General features: G+C 42.7%; 1 protein-coding gene across 2 annotated transcripts in view; it reads left to right on the forward strand.

The window, feature by feature from the left end:
• Nucleotides 1-20,156, forward strand: part of CABLES1 (Cdk5 and Abl enzyme substrate 1) — a 109,756-nt gene that overhangs the window by 19,406 nt on the left and 70,194 nt on the right. Inside the window, exon 1 of one of the 2 annotated variants that reach the window (XM_056521720.1) lies at nucleotides 15,875-16,669. The exons of the other annotated variant lie outside the window; for it this stretch is intronic. Coding sequence (XP_056377695.1) covers nucleotides 16,023-16,669 — 647 coding nt within the window. The 5' untranslated portion in view covers nucleotides 15,875-16,022. Of the gene's footprint in view, nucleotides 1-15,874; nucleotides 16,670-20,156 lie in introns of those variants that run through there. 2 annotated transcript variants of the gene reach the window in all.

Consider the following 20,156-nt stretch of genomic DNA (forward strand, 5'->3'; position numbering starts at 1 on the left):
TCTGGCGCAACCAAGACATCTTCAGCAGCCCCATTCTCTACACGCTTTCCTGGCACATGCGCACAAAGTTCCTACTGACATTGGGCTGATGCGCACAGCCCCGATGTCAACAACAGCTCCGTTCTCTGCACTGACACTCTTACGCATGCGCATTAAGCTCCCAGTGTCATCGGGCTGATGCGCATAGCGCATCTGACAGCTACAGCCTCGCTTCCTTCATGAGCACTTGAAGAAGTGCTAGTTTCATTTTAAATCTCATAAAATTTTAACATAATTGTATGCAATCACATGTTTTTAAAGCATAAGAACATTCATGCCAGGGGGCGTGGCCTATTTTTGGCACCAAAAATTGTGTATAAAAAGCAAGCTTTTCTTAATGTCTGTACAAAGCCTTTTACCTGATGAAGAGGCACTGCTACCTCAAAACGCGTTGTCTGGCTTAAATAAAGAAACTTTGCACCTAACCAGCAGACGTCTGTGTGGTTTGCTCTAAAACCCGGCTCTTTCAAGTCTTACATGCTATACAGTTAAAATGTTACCCTACTTATTTAGGTTTGATTTTGTATTAATTCTGAAAAAATCATAACTACATGCAGGAAAATGTATACGTTTAAAATTGTCCTATTCTGACCCCTATAACTTTATTATTTTTCCATGTACAGAGCGCTATGAGGGCTCATTTTTTTTGCGCCGTGATCTGAAGTTTATCAGTACCATTTTTGTTTTGATCTGACTTTTTGATCGCTTTTTATAAAATTTTTTATGGTATAAAAAGTGACCAAAAATACTTTATTTTGAACTTTGGAATTCTTTTGCGCGTACGCCATTGACCGTGCGGTTTAATTAACTATAAATATGTTTATAGTTTGGAAATTTTATGCACGCGGCAATACCACATATGTTTATTTTTATTTACACTGGTTTTTTTTTTTATTGGGAAAAGGGGGGTAATTCAAACTTTTATTAGGGAAAGGGTTAAATGATCTTTATTAACTTTTTTCCCCTATTTTTTTTTTTTTTTTTGCAATGTTATAGCTCCCATAGGGGACTATAACATGCAGTACATTGATTCAATAGACTGATCACTGCCATTGCATTGCAATGGCAGGGATCAGTGTTATCGGCGGTTGATTGCTCAAGCCTGGATTTCAGGCTTGGAGCAATCAATCAACGATCGGACGCTCAGGAGGCAGGTAAGACACCCTCCTGTTGCGTTTTAGCTGATCGGAACTTCGTGATTTTACCACGATAATCCCGATCAGCCCGACTGAGCTGCCGGGAAGCTTTTTCTTTCACTTTAGATGTGGCATTCAACGTTGATCGGCGTGTCTAAAGAGTTAATGCCGGACATCAGCCCGATCGGCGATGTCCGGCACTAGCCACGGGTCCTGGTTGCTTATAGCAACCGGGACCCACCGGGTATGATGCGCGCTCACCTGCTGACCGCGCGTCATACATCGGGAGCCACATATGGACATTTATAAATGCCCATATGCGTTAAAGGGGTACTCCGGTGCTTAGACATCTTATCCAAAGGATAGGGGATAAGATGCCTGATCACGGGAGTCCCGCCGCTGGGGACCCCCGTGATCTTGCAAGCGGCACCCCGTTTGTAATCAGTCCCCGGAGCCTGTTCGCTCCGGGTCTGATTACCGGCGACTACAGGGCGGGCGGCGTGTGACGTCACGCCTCTGCCCCCGTGTGACGTCACGCTCCGCCCCTCAATTCAAGCCTACGTGAGGGGGCGTGATAGCTGTCACGCGACCTCCCATAGACTTGCATTGAGGGGCACCGTCTCTATAGAATGGCCGCTCACCTGATGTGAGTGATAATGATTATGAGTCCCAATTCCAAAAAGGGATATTCAAATGACGGGTAGCTGCTGAGCCTGGAGGGTTACAGGAAACAGGAGCAACCTGTCCTGACAAGAACCCATGCAGTGAAACAAAAAAAAAAAAAAAGCTTTGATTGGCGCTGCTGCCTTTGTCATAAATAATGGAATCCAAGGATTAATTATTAGACAATCTATACTTCCCCCTATAGGGGCTACCTATTCTGTCTCCTTGTAAAAATTTTTTTGCATTTACGGCCTTTAACGTGTGGGATCAGGAATGGTACGATAATAGGACAAATGTTTTATTTTCCCTTATTTTTTCTTTATTTTGTCTTTTTTTTTCTTGGAAAATGTATTTTTTCACACTTTTTGGAGGGAGGGTGACAGGAGGAGGAGCATGATGGAGGGTGACAGGAGGTGCTACACGAGGGTGGATGACAAGAGGTGATGCAGGAGGGAGGTTCACAGGAGATGCAGTTGTCAGTACTGCAGGTGGAGATATTAGATGTGTTACCTGGACAGGAGCAGGCTTCAGGATCCCCCAGCGGGTGTACAGTTTTCAGAACTTAATCTAATAATTTTATAGGGTTATGATGGTGTGGTGCAGAGCCTAGGACAGAAACCCCCAGTCCACACAGTTTCCTTTCTGCCACTTGTATAACAAGATCTTGTACATAAATGTACCAACCTGAATCACATGGCTCCAGTTATATAAGCGTCATCAGTATTGGCTCATATATACCGGTCAGGTGTGTCCATGTTTATTCTGAGCGACTAATGAAATTATTGTGGATCTACAGTTTTATGTAATGAGAAGAGCTACTGGAAATCCTGGAGCAGATAAGGACACTGGCCCACATTTATCATTGTCTTTAGACTGTTTTTTGTTTCTAAAGAAGGGGCAAAAAAGGAGCAAGCAGGGTTTTTTGCGCCTTTTTTTGTGCCTTTTTGTTTACACATTTCTGCTGATTATGAGTTGCAATCCACAGATTTTGGTAATACACGTGATATGGAAGGGTTTTATCAACTGCGTCTTTTTGTGAAAAGGAGCAAAAAAGGCGCAAAGCCACTGAAAAGTCTCTAAAACTATACCAGCCCAGACTTAGCTTAGCTTTTTGGTGTATGCAGGGGTGTGGAAATTTAAAAAAAAAACTACTTGTCCAAGGGACTAAAGCGGAACACAATCTACTTGTCCCTCAAGAAAGGCCACTTTTCCTGGTAGATAAAATTATTTCAACCAAAATAGTCTGATCCCCCCCCACTAGACCACCAGGGATGGATATAAGATCCCTTTAGACACTGCTGACAGCGGTGATCTAATGGTTTAATAGGTGATCGCAGTATGTCAGGCTATTAGCGGCCGGAGAGCTGTAGCTCCTCTTACACCCGAGACAAGCCCAGAAAAGTCTAGATGTAACTTTTTGATCACCTTATAAAAAATTTCTAATATGAAGTGACCAAAAATGAGCAATTCTGGACTATTTTTTACATTTACACCGTTCACCGTACAGTTTAATTAACATCATATTTTAATAGTCTGGACATTTCCACATGCAGCGATACCACTTATGTTTATTTTTGTACATTATTTTTATTTAAAGAAAATTGGAAACTTTTATTAGGAAAGGGGCTTATTCACATATATACGCACTTTTTAAAATATTTTAATCACTATTTTTCAGTCTCAATAGGGACTTATGTGTTACTGGGGGGGGTTCTGCTTCTCCAGTTTATCTGCGGCATTTTGTGTCAGAAAATGCTGGAAGTTGCATTTAGTTACTAGATAACTACAACTCCCAGCATGCCCTGATGCAGCCTATGGTTGTGTGGGTGTTGCAGCATGTTGCACTGTATAGTAGGACAGTTAAGGTTATTGTGTAACATGCTGGGAGTTGTAGTTTTGGTTTGTGTCAGCTGCAGAGCCATAGTCTATGTCAAGGAATACTGGGAATTACAGTTAGTAACTACAACACCCAGCATGCCCTGATGCAGCCTATAGCTCTGCAGCTGACCTGAACCAAAACTACAACTCCCAGCATGTTACACATTATAGTTCTACAGTTTAGGTTATGGTCCAACATGCTGGGAGATGTAGTTTTGGTTCGGGCGTGTTTGTCTGCATCCGTGGGGCTCTTGATCGGCGGGTGAGTATGAAGGGGGGGGGGATTCTGGGGGTGCAATTTAGTGCGGGTGCCACTAAAAATAAATAAAATTAGATGGCACAACTGCCCTAATGCCCGACGTGACAGTCCGCTCCTATACAAAACATTCATGCATACACATATCATACATGCACCAGCCACTGCCCCCATATCATACATACACACACACCCGCCACTGCCCCCCCCCACATCATACATTACATACACACATACACTCACACCATACATACACCTGCCGCTGCCCACCCCACATCATACATCACATACATACACATCACACTTAGACATTATACACACATCATACATTACATACACATCACACATAGACATCATACACACATTATACATTACATACACATCACACATACATCATACATTACATACACATCACACAGACATCATACACACATTATACATTACATACACATCACACATAGACATTATACACACATTATATACACATCACACACAGAGAGACATACACACATTATACATTACATACACATCACACATAGACATCATACACACATTATACATTACATACACATCACACATAGACAGACATCATACACACATTATACATTACATACACATCACACATAGACAGACATCATACACACATTATACATTACATACACATCACACATAGACAGACATCATACACACATTATACATTACATACACATCACACATAGACATTATACACACATCATACATTACATACACATCACACATAGACATCATACACACATACACTCACACCATACATATCCACCAGTGTTTCCCAACCAGGGTGGCTCCAGCTGTTGCAAAACTACAACTCCCAGCATGCCCAGGGCATGCTGGGAGTTGTAGTTTTGCAACAGCTGGAGGCACCCTGGTTGGGAAACACTGATATACACCATACATATGCACACATCATACATACACCTGCCGCTGCCCCCCATCATACATTACATACACACATCACACATCCACTCACACCATACATATACAACCTCCCTTCCCGCCGCCGCCCGTATTCTCTGCCTCCTCACCTGAGCCGCCATGAGTAGACATCAGAGCTGTAGTCACCGCCGGTGTGAGGTGAGATTTCCGTCCTCCCCCTCCCCCCTGCTCTGTGTTTTCCCCGTGCAAACAAGCAACCGCCCCGTGGTGGATTAGGTCCTATCTAGACAGAGCAGGGGAGGGGGAGGGATAGAGCTGTGTGCGGGGGATGGAGCTGTGCACGGAGCTGTCAACATCCTCTCTCTCACCCTGCTGTGTCTTCTGAGCTGCGTCCTCAATCCTCCGGGAGGGGAGATAAGGGGACTCTGCAGTCAGCTGGAGGCCGCCGCCCCCTCCATACACTCAGAGCCGGTGTGAGGTGTAGACTTCCATCCGCTCCTGCGCCTCACACAGACATTAAAGAAAAATAAGGGGGAAGTCGGTCTGTCCCTGCTAGCCCGATACAGGGCTAAATCTATAAACAATTCACCTGCCCGGCGCCCAAAACTACTTGTCCCGGGCGTCGGGCTATAGGATTTCCACATCCCTGGTATGTGAAGAGAGAAATTTCAGAAAATGTGACCTGCACAAAATGTATCAAATGCTCTGTGACCATTTCATAAATGTGGTGCTCCTACACATTACCAGAGCACAAAAAAAGTGTACAAAAATGCTTCACTTACACCTACAATGATAAATGTGGGCCATTAAGCTTTTATACCGACAGAATGAATTCATTCATTTCACTTACTGCCTTATTCTGTGGTATAGAAGATTTTACATTGGGATCACCAGAGATTTTTTATTTTATTAAAATTTTTACTTTTCCATACATAGAAAAATAAACTTTTACATCTTTTACATTTCAAAGCAATATGAAAACTCCCATTTAAATTAATAAACCCTCCTCCCTCCCACCCCTAAACACCAATTCTACTTTGCAGTGATATTAGTCATTTTACCAAAATATCCACGGCAAAGTGGGAAAAAAAATTAATTGTGCAACAAAATTGAAGAAAAAAATGACATTTTGTAACTTTTGGGGCTTCCATTTCTACGCAGTGCGTTTTTCGGAAAAAATTATATCTTATCTTTATTCTGTAGGTCCATACGGTTAAAATGATACCCTACTTATATAGGTTTGATTTTGTGTTACTTAAAAAAAAAAAAAAAAAAATACAAATCATAACTACATGTAGGAAAATGTATATGTTTAAAATTGTCATCTTCTGACCCCTATAACTTTTTTATTTTTCCACGTATGGGCTGGTATGTGGGCTAATTTTTTGCGCCGTGATCTGAAGTTTTTATCGGTACCATTTTTATATTGATTGGACTTTTTGATTGTTTTTTATTCATTTTTTTTGTGATTTAAAAAGTGACCAACAATACGCTATTTTTTCCGCGTACGCCATTGACCGTGTGGTTTAATTAACAATATATTTTTATAGTTCGGACATTTCCACACGCTGCGATACCACATATGTTTATTTTTATTTACACAGTTTGTTTTTTTAAATGGGAAATGGGAGGTGATTCTTACTTTTATTAGGGAAGGGATAAAATGATCTTTATTCACTTTCTTTTCACAATTTTTTTTTTGCAGTGTTAGCCCCCCCTAGTGGCTATTACACTGAACATACCAATCTCTTACACAGATCATTGCCGTGCATTGACACGGCAAAGATCAGTGTTATCAGCGGTCGAATGCTCAAGCCTGGATTTAAGGAGCAATCAATCGCCATCAGATGCGACGGACCTCCGCTCGCGTTCTAGCTGAACTAAACATCGCGATTTCACAGCGATGGTTCCGATCAGCCCAACTGAGCTGCCGGGAAGCTTTTGCTTTCATTTTAGACGCGGCGGTCAACTTTGAATGCCACTTTTAAAGGGTTAATAGCGCGCGGCACAACAATCGGTGCCCAAGGTCTCGGCTGTCATTAGCTGCCGGGACCGACCCGGTATATACTGGGCGCAAGGGCGTACAGGTACACCTTGCGTCCTTAACCCCTTAAGGACACACGACCTACTGGAACGTCATGTGTCCGCTTGTGTGTCCGCTTCTTGGGTGGTCATACCTTTATGTTATTTTTTATTAATGTATTATAAATTTGCCCAGTTATCTTTTTTTTTAGTGCAAATTTTATTTAATCCTATTAATTCAAACAATTTGTGAGTGACTACTCTTAAAGGGGTACCCCGGCCCTAATACATGGCCGCATTGAGGGGGGCTTGGTGTGATGTCACATGGGGGCGGAGTCTTGATGTCACGATACTCTGGCCCCGTGGTCGTCAAGCTTCACATTCAGAGCCTCCAGCGCTGCGGAGAGCTCGCAAAGGTGGGTGCTGAATGACAGATTGCTGCAATCAGACATCTTATCCCCTATGCTTTGGATAGGGGATAAGATGTATTAGGGCTGGAGTACCCCTTTAACCTAGAATTATCTTTTTCCCTCCTATGTGCATCCCACACTTGAATATAGGAAAATGTATTTTCCTCTTTCAAACTATAACTGCTTTTTAGTGCCTCCCAATTTATCAATTCATCCTTTGTGATAATTTGATTCACATACTTAAGCCCCATTTTCCCCCAGCACATATATTCCGTGATTTTGAAAAATTCCGGAAAAAAAACCATTATTCCATATTGGTGTAAATTTTAACCTACCTTATACTCTTGTGATTTGTCTTATATATTTCCATAGTTTTTATCAAGATTTTACAATAGTGCGAATTCTTACCCTTTAACTGTGTTATCAAATTACTCTCTATTACTTCTTGTAAGGTGTACCCTTTTTTCTTTAATCCCTCACCCATTAATTCTTTAATAGTGTCCTCTTCTGTAAAAATCGCACTCAAATGGGCTGAGAGAGAATACATTAGGAAATTTGGAATCCCATAACCACTTGCCCTATGGGGGGATTAAAAACATTCTGCTTCATCCTTACCCGTTTCCTTCCCCATACCATGTCATTAATTACTCATTCTAACCCCTTGAAGAATTTATCTGTGATCCATATTGGGGCCGCCCTAAATATATGTAAAACTATCGGCAAAATCACCATCTTACTCAAGGAGATTCTGTCAGCCATATTCAAGGGAAGTTTACTCCATATTTCAATTTTGTCCCTCACTTTCTTTAACACTGGATTTAAATTTAGTCTGGGGAAATCCTCTATTCTGTGTGACATTTTTACCCCCAGATATTCCAAGTTTTTTCCTGGTTTCAATATACATACCCTCCCATTTGGTTCTATAATTTCCCTATCCAAGGGCAGAAGGGAGGACTTACTCCAGTTCATCTTATATCTGGAGTATTCTCTGAATTCCTCAATCCTTTCAATTATACCTGGTAAGCTTTTTACTGGGTTTTTAATAACAAAACGTCATCTGCATATAATAGTATTCTCTCCCCTCCGCCCTTCACCCCGAACCCCTTGAACAGATCCGTTGTTCTGTGCGAGTGGCTCCAATATTAGAGCAAACAGTGAGGGGGAGAGTGGGGCTCCTTGCCTGGTTCCCCTTTTGTAGTGCAACACTTTCGGTTAGGGAGCCATTAACCATAATTCTATCTCTGGGACCCTTATACAAAGTTCTTATTCCATTCAAAATAAAGTTCCCAAAATTCATTTTACCCAAGACCCCAAACAGAAATCCCCACTCCACCCTGTTGAAAGCTTTGTTCGCATCCAGGTACAGGCCCGAGATTCAGCCTGCATATTAAGAAAAGTTCTAAATACATTCCTATATAAATTTCTACCAGGGATAAACCCCTTTTATTCCTTCCCTATGACCTGTTTAATGACTTTCTGAATCCGGTTTGTTATAATTTTAGCAAAAATCTTAGTCTGTATTTAGGAGAGATATAGGGTGGTATGAGTCTACCTCTGTGGGGTCTTTGCCTTTTTTAGGTATTAATATTATGTTGGCCTCTGCCATTGAGGGGGATAATTCCCCCATTTTCAAGAGTCCATTTATAACTTTCAAGAGTCCATTTATAACTCTTCCCCAAATACTCCTATAAATCTCATATGTCAACCCATCTCCTGATATTGAACCGAGAACCTCCCTAACTTCACCCAGAGTGATCCTGCCACTTATTTCCCCCTTCTCTTCCTCTGATATTTGGGTAAGATTTATTGGTTTTAAGAATTCTTCTATTTCTTTCTCCGATTTACCTGTCTGTTCTCCATATAATAGTTTTTTTTTGTTTTCTTTGCTTATTAGATTTTCAAATAATTTTTAAACAATAGTAGTAAAAACAGAAAGTGCAAACAGTAGCGTGCAAAGGCAAGTGGGTAACGCAGTACCCATGGTGCCACGAACATAGAATCATAAATATGGATACAATACCAGCAATAAAGAACACCGGTCTAAAAGAAACCCCTCCCACATACATACCACAAACCAAAAAAGACAAACTAACAAACAGACACACACAAGAAACAAAACAAAAAAGGGGTAAGAGGATAAGAGCAGGTGTAAAGAAAAGCGTCTAGTACAGGACAATCAGCAACACTTACCCCGACATCAAGGGACAGGGTCACGGAGACTTAAAGGACCCAAAGTATTTCCCAGAGATGCCATACAGTACCACTCAGTGTGGTGGAAGGGAAGAACAAAAGCATCAATCTGAGCTCTAGAGTAATGGACAGTAAGAAAAGTACGCCATTTAGCAAAAAAATGTTTTGCACAATGTTCCTTATGCCGTTCTGCGTCCATTCTGTCGACCTTCAAATAGACCTTTTAGTTCCTCCACCATGTCGGCTATGGCCGGCATCGCAGCTTTGATCCATTCCTGGAAAAGCACCCGTTTTGCCACTAACAGGATAACATGGAGAAAATGAGGTACACTACGTAAACCCACAACTTCTGCCTCAGCAAGGTCGACAAAATAAAACAGAAGTGTCTGAGGAGTCAAGGGGACCCGCACCTCCCAGTGTCTGGCTATGTAGGAAATGACCTGTTCCCAAAACTCCTGAGTCTTCAAGCAACCCCATATCCCATGATAAAAATCTGTGTCTGAGCTTTCACATTTAGGACAGGACGTGATTCTATTGGGAAATGAAGAGGAAGCCGGAAGATTAAAGCCTAGGTAAGCAAAATGCATGATTCGGAAATAGGTTTCCCTCTACCTTTCATTTATTACATTAGCCCGGACCATAGTCCAACCATCCAGAATCTGATCATGAATTTCAGAGTCATGCAATAGAGCCTCCCACTTTTCAGTTTTGGAAACCTTCAATATACAAGCATTGAAGCATCTATAGAGATCCGACAGAGACAACTTCCTAGGCAATGGACCCACTATAGAAAAAAAAAGGCGGATATCAGCTCACCCAGTAGTCTCCAAGGTATATGGAAAGTAGCACAATACACCTGCACCAGCGGGAGCTTCGGATGTTCTCTGATGCCAAGTCCTCAGGTGAAGCAATCCGGAAGGAGAAAAGGAAGTTCCGGCTCACAAGGCTGGATAAAAAATTTCAAGTTTATTTCTTCATATTAAAATCCAGTGCATGAGCAAAAAATAAAACCAATGAAAGGAGAACAACACCAAACGCACCGACGCGTTTCGACTTAACGCTAAGTCTTAGTCATGGCAAATACAAAGCCCAGCATAACTTCCTTTTATATCGTCATATCCCATGGGAGGGGATGAAACACCCATGCGTGTGTGCCCACAGGTGAAGAATACAATGCAATGAAGTCCCATTAAATATCACAACCGAAATCTAGTACTAAAAAATGAATGAAAAAATAAATCTATACACACATGACAAGGCGTAAAACATCTCTGATAGTGTCTCTGATATATCCAGTGGTCCTACATACAAGAGATATATCAGAGACACTAAAACTCTACTACAGGCTATGGAACGCCTACAGTGGTCTGATCAGGAGAGCTGGATTACCTGTGACATTACGGCTCTGTACACATGCATACCGCATGACATGGCCGTTATAGCCGTATCTTACCATCTTAAAAAATATAGCAATTATAATTATGATGTACAGGAATATATTTTACAGGTCATGCTCTTCCTGCTCCAACACAATTTCTTTTGCTTTAATAATGCCTATTATTTGCAAATTACTGGTTGCCTGATGGGCTCTAAATTTTCTCCATCTCTGGCCAATCTCTATATGGCTTACTGGGAGGAGGTCGTCTTGTTCTCGCCAGCCAACCCCTTTTACCATCTTATAGGGTGGTATGGGCGATACATAGACAACCTCCTCCTAGTGTGGCGGGGGACTCCTATTCAAGCTCAGCAATTTTCTCAATTTCTCAATCATAATGATTTTTCTTTAATATTCACCATGAACACGAATACCGTGAATATAGATTTTCTAGATGTTACACTCATGGGTGATACAGTCAATAATTGTATTCATACAAAACTTTTTCGTAAGCCATGCTCAGGTAATAGCCTTCTTCATGCAACCAGCTGCCATCCCCACCAAACTATTCAAAACCTTCCAATAAGTGAATTTGTCAGGGCCAGGCGTACATCCACACAAGATTCTGTATATTCTGACACGTGTAAAGATATTAGGAAACGCCTGAGAGATAGGGGCTACGACGCACATACTATAGCAAGAGCTGAGGGTATCGTGAATTCCAAACCGCCGGGGTACTACCTTAAGGATAAATGAAATAATAGACACCCAGATATAGAAAATAATTTGACTTTTACCTCTTCATTTTCCAATCAGTTTGCGGAAATTAGAAATATTATTTACAAACATCTACCGGTCTTACATCATGACCTTACTATGTCCAAAATTCTACAAGCAAACAGGGTTAAAGTCGTTCCTTTAAAGGCTAGATCTTTACACGCACAACTGTCACCTAGTGACATCACAGCTCATAATACACAGGGCAATACCTGGCTTTCCACCAAAGGGAGTTATCAGTGTGGAAGAAATAGATGCAATAACTGCAAGCTTATGACCAATTCTAACACTTTTAAATCATGTGTTACAAACATTAGTTATAACATCAAAAGTTACATTAACTGCCAAACACATCACGTTGTATATAGCATCACCTGTTTAGAGTGTATGCTACAATACATTTGGATGTACCATTCGAAAATTAAAAATCAGAATACAAGAACATCTCAATTTACCTTCACTAGGTCAATTTTCAAATAGATCCATGTCGGGCATAGCCAAACACATAATAGAAAAACACGATGGCATCGTTCCCAAGATAGAAGTTACAGGTCTGGAGAGAGTACATCCTCCTCGTAGAGGAGGGGATTGGTGCAAGTCCCTGTTCAGACGGGAGGCATTTTGGATCCTGTGCATGGATTCACGCTTCCCGTCTGGACTCAACTATAGACATGATCTGTCATATATATATATATATATATATATATATATATATATATATATTAGTCATGATACATCTCTTATGATGTTTTACGCCTTGTCATGTGTGTATAGATTTATTTTTTCATTAATTTTTTAGTACTAGATTTCGGTTGTGATATTTAATGGGACTTCATTGCATTGTATTCTTCACCTGTGGGCACACACCCATGGGTGTTTCATCTCCTCCCATGGGATATGACGATATAAAAGGAAGTTATGCTGGGCTTTGTAGTTGCCATGACTAAGACTTAGCGTTAAGTCGAAACGCGTCGGTGCGTTTGGTGTTGTTCTCCTTTCATTGGTTTTATTTTTTTCTCATGCAGTGGATTTTAATATGAAGAAATAAACTTGAAAGTTTTTATCCAGCCTTGGGAGCCGGAACTTCCTTTTCTCCTTCCTGAATGGACCCACTATACCATCAAAGGCAGAGGGTGACACATCCGAGGAAGGGTTTCACAGTCGAGACTTGCAAAATGAGAGTAATTGCGACACCTGAAGGAAGTGAGAGGGTGGCAAGGAGAAGGAAGACAGGAGTTCCTGCAGAGTAAGCCAACGCTTTTCATCAGCATGCATCAGTTGCCGAGCAACTGTAAGACCCCGAAGGTGCCAAAAATCAAACAACCTGTTTTCACAGCCTTGTGGGAATTCTGGTTGTCCCCAGAGTTTGAGGCACCCGGACAGCAGAAAAGGGAGCCCAAAGGCGTTGTCAGAATGGTATCTCTAAGTACTAGGGCACGCTTTACATGGGAAGTAAAACGGGATGTGGGCATGGAGGCATGAGACCAAGGTCCAAGGAGAAACCAGATCCTCCTCCTCCAAAGTGAAGTTGGAATAGAAGCTAGACCCATGTATCCAGTCAAGGACATGACGAAAAATACAGGATAAATTGTAGCCGCGGATATTAGGGAAAGCAATCCCTCCATCGGCCTTACTCAACATCAGTTTTTGTAGCACAATCTGGGGCCTCCTCCCTGCCCATATAAAGCGAGTGAAAGCCGAATTGAGTAAGGTGACATCTTTGTGTTTTATTAGGAGGGGTAGTTTATCATCTTTATAAGATGACATTCCCCCCCCCCCCCAAAAAAAAATAGGCAAATGGGCCCAGCGTCGCAGTTAATCTAACACTGTTTTGAATAAGGGCGGATTCAGGGTATAGAGGGAAGAGGGCAATTTACCTATTTTAATCCCCAAATAAGTAATATGAGGTTTTCATTCGATATCCCCATAGAGGACCAATGAGAGGCTGCTCAATGTGGGCCCAGGGGTAAGATCTCGCTTTTGAGTTGCTTACTTTGTAACCTGAAAAGGAACCAAAATGGGCATGAGTGGACATTAATCGGGGATCAGCCATAAAAATCAGGATATCAGTTTGACCACCTTGCTCTGGATCTGTAGGCCCCAGAAAAGATCAGACTCTTCCAGGTGTCTGGCTAGGGTTTCCAGAGCAATATCAAACAAAAGGGGAGACAACCCTGCCTTGTTCCTTTGAATAGGGGAAAAGGGAAGGACAATATGGCAGAAGTATGAACTCGAGCCATGGGGGACGAATAAAGACCACCTAGGAAAGTGCGGATACAACCTACAATTCCCATTCTGTCCAGCACCATCCCCAGCCAGTCCCACCTGACATTGTCAAAAGCCTTCTCTGCATCCAAGGCTATTAAAATTGGGGCTTCTCTGGGCTGGGGATGGTGCTGCACCCTATCCAGGTCCGTAAGAACCTTGCGGATATTGGCTACAGCTGAGCCGTTTCGGACGAAGCCTATGTGCGAAGGACCAATCAGGAGAGATAGATATTCAATCAGGCGGTCAGCTAACAATTTGGACACTAACTTGAGCTCTTGGTTAATGAGGGAGATGGGCCGATAGGATTGTGGAAAGAGCGGGTCCTTACAATGGTGGCCATGTTGGAATGCAATGGCAAAGAACCTGTATGTAAAAGATGGTTGAAATAAGCTGTCAGGGGAGTCCTTGCTCTGCCAGGACTTTATAAAATTAGTCAGAAAAGCCATCTGGACCAGGAGCTTTAGCGTTATGGAGGCGTTTGATGGCCTGTTTGAAATCGGATACAGTAAAGTCTGCACTCAAGGCAGCACAATGGTCCACCGACAGCTTAGGCAACTTCACAGAATCAAGAAACTCCACACCCTCCGCCATATTCACAGGTAAAGAAGAATACAGAGAGGCATAGAAACCCCTGAACAATGAGTAAATAGTAGTAGTAGGATCAGAGTGAAGGACACCCAAAGTATCATGAAGGGCATAAAAATGTTGGGGAGATCTGCGACTCTTAGCCAGGCGAGCAAGCAGGCGACCAGACTTATTCCCGAACCGGAAAAGTTCAGCCTTAAAACGAGAGAAGGAAGCCGAGCACCTGCGCTCCGACCACAGATCAAAAGTAGCTTTTGCCTCCTTCCACGCCTGGCAAGCTGCCGCAGTTGGGCTAGAATCATAAGAGGCTTTCTGTAGGGACTCACTAGCAGCCTGGAATTGGGTGAGGGATTTCTTTTTTACCGTGGACATGTAAGCGATCAAGCGGCCTCTCAAAACCGATTTTAACAGACTCCCAATAAAGAGGTCTCCTCATACCTTACTAACCATACATTTACTGTCTCCCACTCAAACGTCACCTCCTCATCTTGTCCTCTTACTGTTGGAATCCTCCGAGACTCTGTACTGAGGCCTCTACACTTTTGACCAAGAACAGATCATAGAATCCCATGCTTCAAATACTACCCCTATGCTGACTACCTTCAAATCTAACACCTGCTTCTCTGCTGGCAGGGAGCAGGAGAGCATTGATATCTGTTCACACTGTGTGGTGAAGTGACTGTGTGCTGATATGGCAGCAGTGGGATTTCATGAGCATTGAGTTGCTCCCCCTTGCGGGTGGTGGAAGTCACTGCCTGACTCCATGCTTTTTAAATTAGGGACCACATGAACAAACTGGCTATGTTGATTTATACAGTTCTAACTACTGGTTTTACTGAGAAGCAGTAGATCAATGTGGATATGCGGCTGTGTCTTTCTCCCCTCTCCATATAATTACATGTTTTTGTTTTTGCAAATGTCTCATTGTCTGTACACAGTGGGGCCCTACTTGGGCATATCGGAGTACTGGAAAGCCATTATAAGTAAGGGGAAACTAAATGCTATTATGAACTGTCTGTGTCTGAGACAGACACATTGTATTATTAGCTCTATTGGATGCAGGGATATGAACAGTAGTATTGACTTTGTCTGTGGTTATGTTGTAGCTCAGTCTGTAACTCAAAACAAGTTCATAAGGTACAAAAAAAAGAGAAGTTTATTAAGTTCATGCAGGGGAGGTAAGACAAATGCAGATGTTTTGTACTGGTGTGTGTAGACTACCCACTAGGGGGTGCTGTTGATCTGTAAACGGGCCACATTTGGTAGCAAATTGGGGAGGTCCATCCCATTATTGCACACGTGCAGTAGACATAAACAGGGGAGGGGAAGAGAGGAAGCATGTCATCTATGATCCCGCCCCACACCCAGCAATAACAAGCAGTGCCTTGCTGCTACTGCTGCTGTGTGTGTGCTGTTCTTTGGTGTGTAACCTCGTGCTCTGCTGCTATGAAGCAATCCTGCAGCCTTTGACGATCTCTCTAAAAAAGCAAAACAAAAACAAAAAACCTACAATGGCCACGGCCACCAGCACCAAAAGCAGTATCAATGGGATGATAGTAGGATCCATGCAGTCTCCAGGCTCGTATAGTCTGGATCACATTAGGAGACAGCAACGCATGGATCCTCGCCGGAGACAGGCTGCCCTTTCCTTCCTCACCAACATCTCGCTGGATGGGCGACCCCTGCAGGCTAATGGGGCAGCAACGGATGGCACTACATGTGCAGTAAGTAAGATTCGACAGACTTCACAGTTTGCTGAAAATGAAGCAATGCACAATACATCTCTTAATACATTACCTGCAAATCATCAACTCTTTACACAAAACAGCAAGACAGGGTTGATCTCACCATCAGGACCATTACCTTGTTCACTGGGTGGGAGGCAGGAGATGATGGAGCATGAGATGCGGGGGAAAAAGCACCATTTAAGTGAGTATGATGAAGAGGAGGAGGAGGATGCATTTACCAGCAATGCTCCATTACCAGCATCTACAGGGATACCTGTACCACTATCCTGTGCAGGTAGCAGAGGACGCCTGAACTCTCTTACCTCTGCTATTCTACCAGCTGCTTTTTGCAGGACTTCTGCTCCAGTTTTCAGCTGCAGTGACCAAATACAAGGTGGAAGCAACAGTGCCTTTGACATCCAGAGGTCACGGTAAGGAACAATTTACATCTGATTGCGTACATTTGCACAATATATTAATGTAACGCTTGTATGATAACATTTACATGGAGATACAAAAAAAAAAACTATCCAATTCTTGAGATGATCCTCATTTAGATTCTTGTCAGTGGTATTTATTTCTTCGGCCTTGCTCGTGCATCTTTAATTCTTTAAGACATTTTTTATGCTAGGATTGGCTTACAGAAACATACAGTCTTAGAATAAAGGTAAGATATATATATATATATATCTAACCCGGATGGCAAGAACTGTATTCTGCTGCAAACCTAGACAGTGAAGGCCAGTGGAGAATACAAATCAAAGCATGATGGTGCTGAAGGACAGCCACAGACATATAGAGTGGGGCATCGACAGTTTTTCACCATTAGGTCACAGAATACACTTGCTTTAATTAATTCGAGTAACAGGTTGTCAATGTCAACTTAAAAAGAAGCCACATATCTGAGATCTAATATATTATAAGTGGATTACCAGGCCAGAAATGTAGATGATCCTGTTCAATGTATCGTAATGATCGTACTTGTCATATCCGCAAGCTGTTTCTATGTAGGCCTACATATGAAGTTGCATCTGTGTAGGACCAACATTAAGTGATTGCCAACCATGACTTGGAACCTCTTCTCATATATAGTAGGGTCCCTATGCCCTTTTGTGGTTTGATACAATATTCACTTAATGGATATTCTGGGGCTTTTAAAATATGTGTATGCTTCTGGGGCTGTGCAGAAATAAGAAAAAAGCCTATTCTAACGTAGCCTTGGTCCCCTGCAGGTCCTGATCGGCTCCGTCCGGTACCTTGATCTTTCGTTTTCTTCTTGCTTTCGAGACAAGCTCTTGGAGTAGGACCTGCCGGCTCAGCTAATCCCTGTCCGCAGTGATGTCCAGTCTTACTCAGTAATTGGCTGATTCGGCAGGTCCTGCACTATACACTTTTCTCGGAAGAAAGAAGAGAACAGAAGATGACTAATAAATGTGCCAAGTGGTGACTGATGCTCTTGTTTTCGGCATATCTTTTTAGAGTATGCTGGATGTCGCCAAGAAATACCTTCTGCAGGTGAACAATGTCCTGTGGACTATGCCCAGCATTCTCAAAGCAGCTCTGGCAGATCACTTTTTTGCTGATAACTCCTATCTTTAAATGGGCACTGTCCCCAAACTTTCTTTTTGATATGTTGTAGCACTTATGTACTACAACATATCTTGAATATAGATCCATAAATTTAAAAAAAAAAATGAAAATAGTTTATTTTAATTTTGAAAACCGGCCACTAGGGGTCTCCTGCAGGCTGGCGTGAGGAGGCTGCACGCTTGAATTCGGACCGATGCCGGCCGGGCAATCGGTCCTAATTCATTCAGCTGGCGCTCGCTCCCTGCCTGTCAATCAGACAGACGGGAGCGAGCGCTGAGAGCGCATTGGCTCCCTGGCCTCACACGCCGGCCCCGCCTCCCGGCATTTACACGCTGCTGCCTCAGGACTCTGCACTACGGTATGTCTTGGGAATAGCGGGGTTCGGGGTTTCCAACACGGGGGTTGGGGGAGAGCGGGGTTTGGGGTTCTCAACACGGGGGGGAGTGGGGGTTAGGGGTTTTCAACACGTGGGGGGAGGGTACGGGGTAGTGCCACGGCCATGGCCCTAACTTATTGCTTTCAACACAGGGTGCCTCCAGCTGTTTCGCCACTACAACTCCCAGCATGCCCTGACAGCCAATAGATGTCAGGGCAAGCTGGGAGTTGTAGTGGTGAAACAGCTGGAGGCACCCTGTATAGATGAAATAAGGACGGAAGTGTCGGCCCCAGCAAGCACGACGTCACTGATGCCTGCTGGGGCCGACACTTCCGTCAGACACTACCAGGCAGACAAAAAGGCCTTTTTAATCTAGTAAAAAAAAAAATTAAAGGCAGGGAGGGGGTTAGGGCAATAGGCAGGGGCAGAAAAAAAATGATGGTGGGAGCTACTCTTTAAAGGTTGAATTTTTTTCTTTTTTTTTTATCAACCGGTGCCAGAAAGTTATACAGATTTTTTTATTACTTCTATTTAAAAAAAAAACTTGCTCCTTCCAGTACTTATCAGCTGCTGTATTCTCCAGAGGAAGTTGTGTAGTCCTTGTACAGTCTGACCACAGTGCTCTCTGCTGATACCTCTGTCCATGTCAGGAGAGGTTTGCTATGGGGATTTGTCCCTACTCTGCACAGTTACGGACATGGATAGAGGTGTCAGCAGAGAGCACTGTGGTCAGACAGAAAAAAACAACTCAACTTCCTCTGTAGTATACAGCAGCTGATAAGTACTGGAAGGATTAAGATTTTTCAATAGAAGTAATTTACAAATCTGTTAACCCTTTTAAGCTGTTCATGTGACCACTTGCCACGTTTTCACAAGCATGCACAGTATCACAAAACAAGGCAGACTCTGGAGTTCGTTCTTTGTTGCCCATAGAAACCAGTCGCACTACAGCTTTCATTTCATATTCTGCACTTGAGAAATGAAACCTTTGCTGGGATTAGTTGGCATGGACAACAGAAACACAGGTTTAATAGCCCCAGTTTTCTTGGACATTTATATAAATACAATGCATGTGAGTAGAGAAGTATAAAACTATAGATGGACTCTTCACTGGGCAAAACACATATCATGTTCATCCTTTAGGGGTCTATTCACTCGTACAATATTCTGTGCAGATTTGATGCGCAGAATTTTCTGCTGCACATTTCACTGTAAACTGAACACATCTTGAAATCCTGCTTATCAAATCTGCACAGAATACTGTACGTGTGAATAGACCCTTAAAGGGGTACTCCGCTGGGGACCCCCGCAATATAGCAAGCAGCACCCACCTGTAACTGCTTCCGGAAATGCTGGAGGCTCTCGGGCTAATTCCTCCCGGCCACGGGGACGGAAGATCGTGACGTCACGTCTCCATCCCCATGTGACGTCACACCCCGCCCCCTCCCATAGATTTGCATTGAGGGGGCGGGGTTTTTTTTTTTTTTTTAAATAACTACATGCCTCTCTATGGTATACAGCAATCTGCTGTGCTTTTCCTTACAGCTTATGGAGATCCCAATAAATACCACTCGAAGGAAGGCCAAAATTGCACTCTTTGTGAGGGGGGTTGTCTTGGATATGTATACTCTAGGAGCTTTCCTACAACATACAGTATATGGGCACTGCTAATGCAATGTGACAATAGAGTAAAACAAAGTGGAGCTGCACCCCCTTGCTCCCAGTTTCTACATTCTGTTTAACTGTAATGTGCAAGGATGTCTATTCTCCCAATAAGACATATTGCAAAGTTTTATATATAAATACTAACTGCTGAAAACTGTTGTATATGCAGTTTTCTAGTCTTATACAGTAGTAGTGTATGCAAGCATTGCAATATGTTTGTAAAGTTACAAAAAAGTATAACACCAAAAAGTGAAAAAAAAAATATATGTAACCCCTTCCCCTAACAT

This window comes from Hyla sarda, chromosome 5 (assembly GCF_029499605.1).
Source record: "Hyla sarda isolate aHylSar1 chromosome 5, aHylSar1.hap1, whole genome shotgun sequence".
NCBI classification, from domain to species: Eukaryota; Metazoa; Chordata; class Amphibia; order Anura; family Hylidae; genus Hyla; species Hyla sarda.